A 2776-nucleotide genomic window follows, 5' to 3' on the forward strand; every position below is an offset into this window, starting at 1 on the left:
ACACACACACACACACACACACACACACACACACACACACACACACACACACACACGATGTTAATGAAAGCATTGACAAAAAACGTTCACAGGTAGGGAAACCTAAATGAGTTTTAAGGACTAACTGACATAAAAATGCATGTTCTACTAAAATGGCCCTCACCCTTCACACATGTGCGAAGGTCTGATGGGATGGCGTCTGAGTTTGGGTTGTTGATGCCGACACGGTGTGAACCCAGGCACGCTGCAACAATTTTTTGATGTGTTATTAGAACAGATAACTGCAAATTAAAGCTTTTATTAAAACATATTAAGAGAAAAAAGGTGCAGACTTACCAACATATTTGGGGTAGAAGTATTCCTGGAGAAAAAGAGATTTAAAATTCACATTTATTTGACAAAAAGGAATGAAATATAAAGAAAGTAGGTTGCAGCCAGCTCTGTGCTGTGAAGAAATGCTCTGCTTGAAACAGAAATGTTTATAACTTTCAATTTCTTCTTTCTCATTCCTTTTTAGAGGTCCTTTAGAATACATCTTCAACGATTAAAGTCGCAGAAAAAGAATGGGAAATTATTTAATAATTCAAGGTCATTTTTTATTTAAATGTGTCCGAATATGCTGTTTTAACCCCCTCATTTATGGAAATGGGCTATTTCATTTTATATAATTTGAAAGTGAATATATTTGGGTTAAAGACTGAAAGAAAACCTTTGGAAACTCTTTTGACTTTGAGAAACTAGGATGGACATGTTTTAATATTTCATGACATAAATCGACCAAAGAAAATGGACCCAGTGCTCCTCTCTCTCACCGTTTCCGGCGTGTTCTCAAAGATCTCCCTGGCCTCCTCCTTGTTGCACAGCTCCTCAATGCACTCCCTCTCCAGGTTGCCCTTCTTACTCTCCTCAAACAGAGAGTTGGCTCTCCGGTGCCTGCTCAGGAACTGCGAGGCTGTGCTATGGCTCAGGACTAGGGAAATATGACAACACACACTCATAAAGATACACATTGTGCAGATAACAACACACACTGATAAATATACACTTTGTGCAGCTATAACAACTCATAGGCCTACTCATTAAAATACACAATCTGCAGCTATATTTCCAATGTCAGTGCTTGCCATCACATCACTCAGAAGTGAACACAGCTGTTTACAGTGCAGTGATACTTTCACTGATTAATACCAGCAGGCAGCTACAATAGGACTGATCCCAGCAGGAATTACTGTCCTCATGACAGATGGCTGATATGGCTGCTGCTTGCATGCACAAAGTTGACTACCTCATTATTTGAAAAGGCTTGAAATAAAAAATAATTAGGTCATTGCGAAACCGTTACTTCCCAGAAATGACCCCCTAGTTGTTGTTGAGAGCAGCTCATGTTGTGCAAGCGTTGTTTCATAGTAATGAGACATGCCCCCTCACACTTGTTTGTCTGTTAGCTTAAAAAGTTATACCAAATCCTGAACTGGTCCCATCCAGAATGCAATCTGCTGACTGTAAATACACTGCAAAACGCAATTCCGTTAACTGCTTTCCAAGTACGTATGGTTGAAAACTGCACACCGCAAAAGCCCAACAGTCGCATACTTACATCGATAAGCATCGACGAGCGTCACGAGAAATACGAGACACGCCAGGGAATCCCAAAGGTCCCGTTTCTTTCTCCACATAGTTGAGCTGTTCTTCCTGCTAGGCCACGGCTCCGACTAAAGACTGGCCGAGAGCAGGAAAAACCTTATTCTTCCCGAAAGTGTTTCCGTAGAGAGAGGGGGAGAGGAGGAGGCTGCCAGGAGAGCAGAGCAGGCAGCTAGGGAGCGCTGCTAACACACACACACACGCACACGCACACACACGCGCAAACACGCACACGCACACACACACACACACACACACACACACACACACACACACACACACACACACACACACACACACACACACACAGAAGTATTGAATCTGCACTTGCAAACTCTTTCTGCCAATTCATTTTAAGAGGACCTCCATTACAGTTAAATTCAGGTGATTCACTGCACATGACAGTTCACAACAAGCCAATGGACAACATTGCATGCATGGGAAAATAGCTTGACATCATTTGGGAGGCATGTTTCTCAAATGTATTGCAGCCTTTGAATTTTCATTGTGGGAAAAAACCCACAGGTGGAAGCAATAACAACACTATTAAAGCCATTTGTTCCAATAAGCTATACCAAGAACATATTTATTATGCTTTAATGTACATCTATGTACATCAGCTGTTATGTCAACATGTTTTCTGTGAATACGTTTAAGAATAATTCATTCATAAAAGGCAACACCTGGACCCAAACATCAAAACCTCTTGCCCGTATGACTTATTTGATCTAAATAGCTATACTTGTTAAAACAAAATGAAAGTCTTGAGTGGTTTAGTTTATAATTTGAACGACAAATGACACAGACACCATGTTTGCATTAATATTGGTTTCATTTTGTTATTCAGGAAAAAACACATCACATTTTCACCATTCATTCAACTGTTTTATGTACACATAACAGGCTTTTTTAATACTTGAAAATATTTTTACAAAATACACTGTTCTCCCTTATAGTAGGTGTTTATTTGAGGAGGAATTTCACTGCAGAGTTCATAATTTGCGGGGCTTATTGAGGGGTTGTTACTATTATTGCATGCTGAAACACCATTATTGCATAATAAGTCATTCCTTTGTGGGATTCCGGGTAGAGGGTTTGTCGCTATTGTAACTGACATTAACCCCCCCCCCCCCCC

General features: G+C 40.5%; 2 protein-coding genes across 2 annotated transcripts in view; both read right to left on the reverse strand.

The window, feature by feature from the left end:
* The window catches only part of pros1 (protein S), a 9074-nt gene extending 7247 nt beyond the window's left edge, over nucleotides 1-1827 (reverse strand). The window contains exons 1-4 of the mRNA XM_010786645.1: nucleotides 1598-1827; nucleotides 813-970; nucleotides 337-361; nucleotides 164-244 (exon numbers count right to left, since the gene is read on the reverse strand). Coding sequence (XP_010784947.1) covers nucleotides 164-244; nucleotides 337-361; nucleotides 813-970; nucleotides 1598-1676 — 343 coding nt within the window. The 5' untranslated portion in view covers nucleotides 1677-1827. The remainder of the gene's footprint in view (nucleotides 1-163; nucleotides 245-336; nucleotides 362-812; nucleotides 971-1597) is intronic.
* A 785-nt stretch (nucleotides 1828-2612) lies between these two features.
* Nucleotides 2613-2776, reverse strand: part of rasa3 (RAS p21 protein activator 3) — a 42392-nt gene continuing 42228 nt past the window's right edge. Inside the window, exon 22 of the mRNA XM_010786812.1 lies at nucleotides 2613-2776. This exon is cut by the window's right edge and continues 3363 nt beyond it. The gene's annotated coding sequence lies outside the window, so the exon portion shown is untranslated.

Source organism: Notothenia coriiceps, unplaced genomic scaffold (genome assembly GCF_000735185.1).
Source record: "Notothenia coriiceps isolate Sejong01 unplaced genomic scaffold, NC01 NC01_scaffold00001080, whole genome shotgun sequence".
Lineage (NCBI taxonomy): Eukaryota > Metazoa > Chordata > Actinopteri > Perciformes > Nototheniidae > Notothenia > Notothenia coriiceps.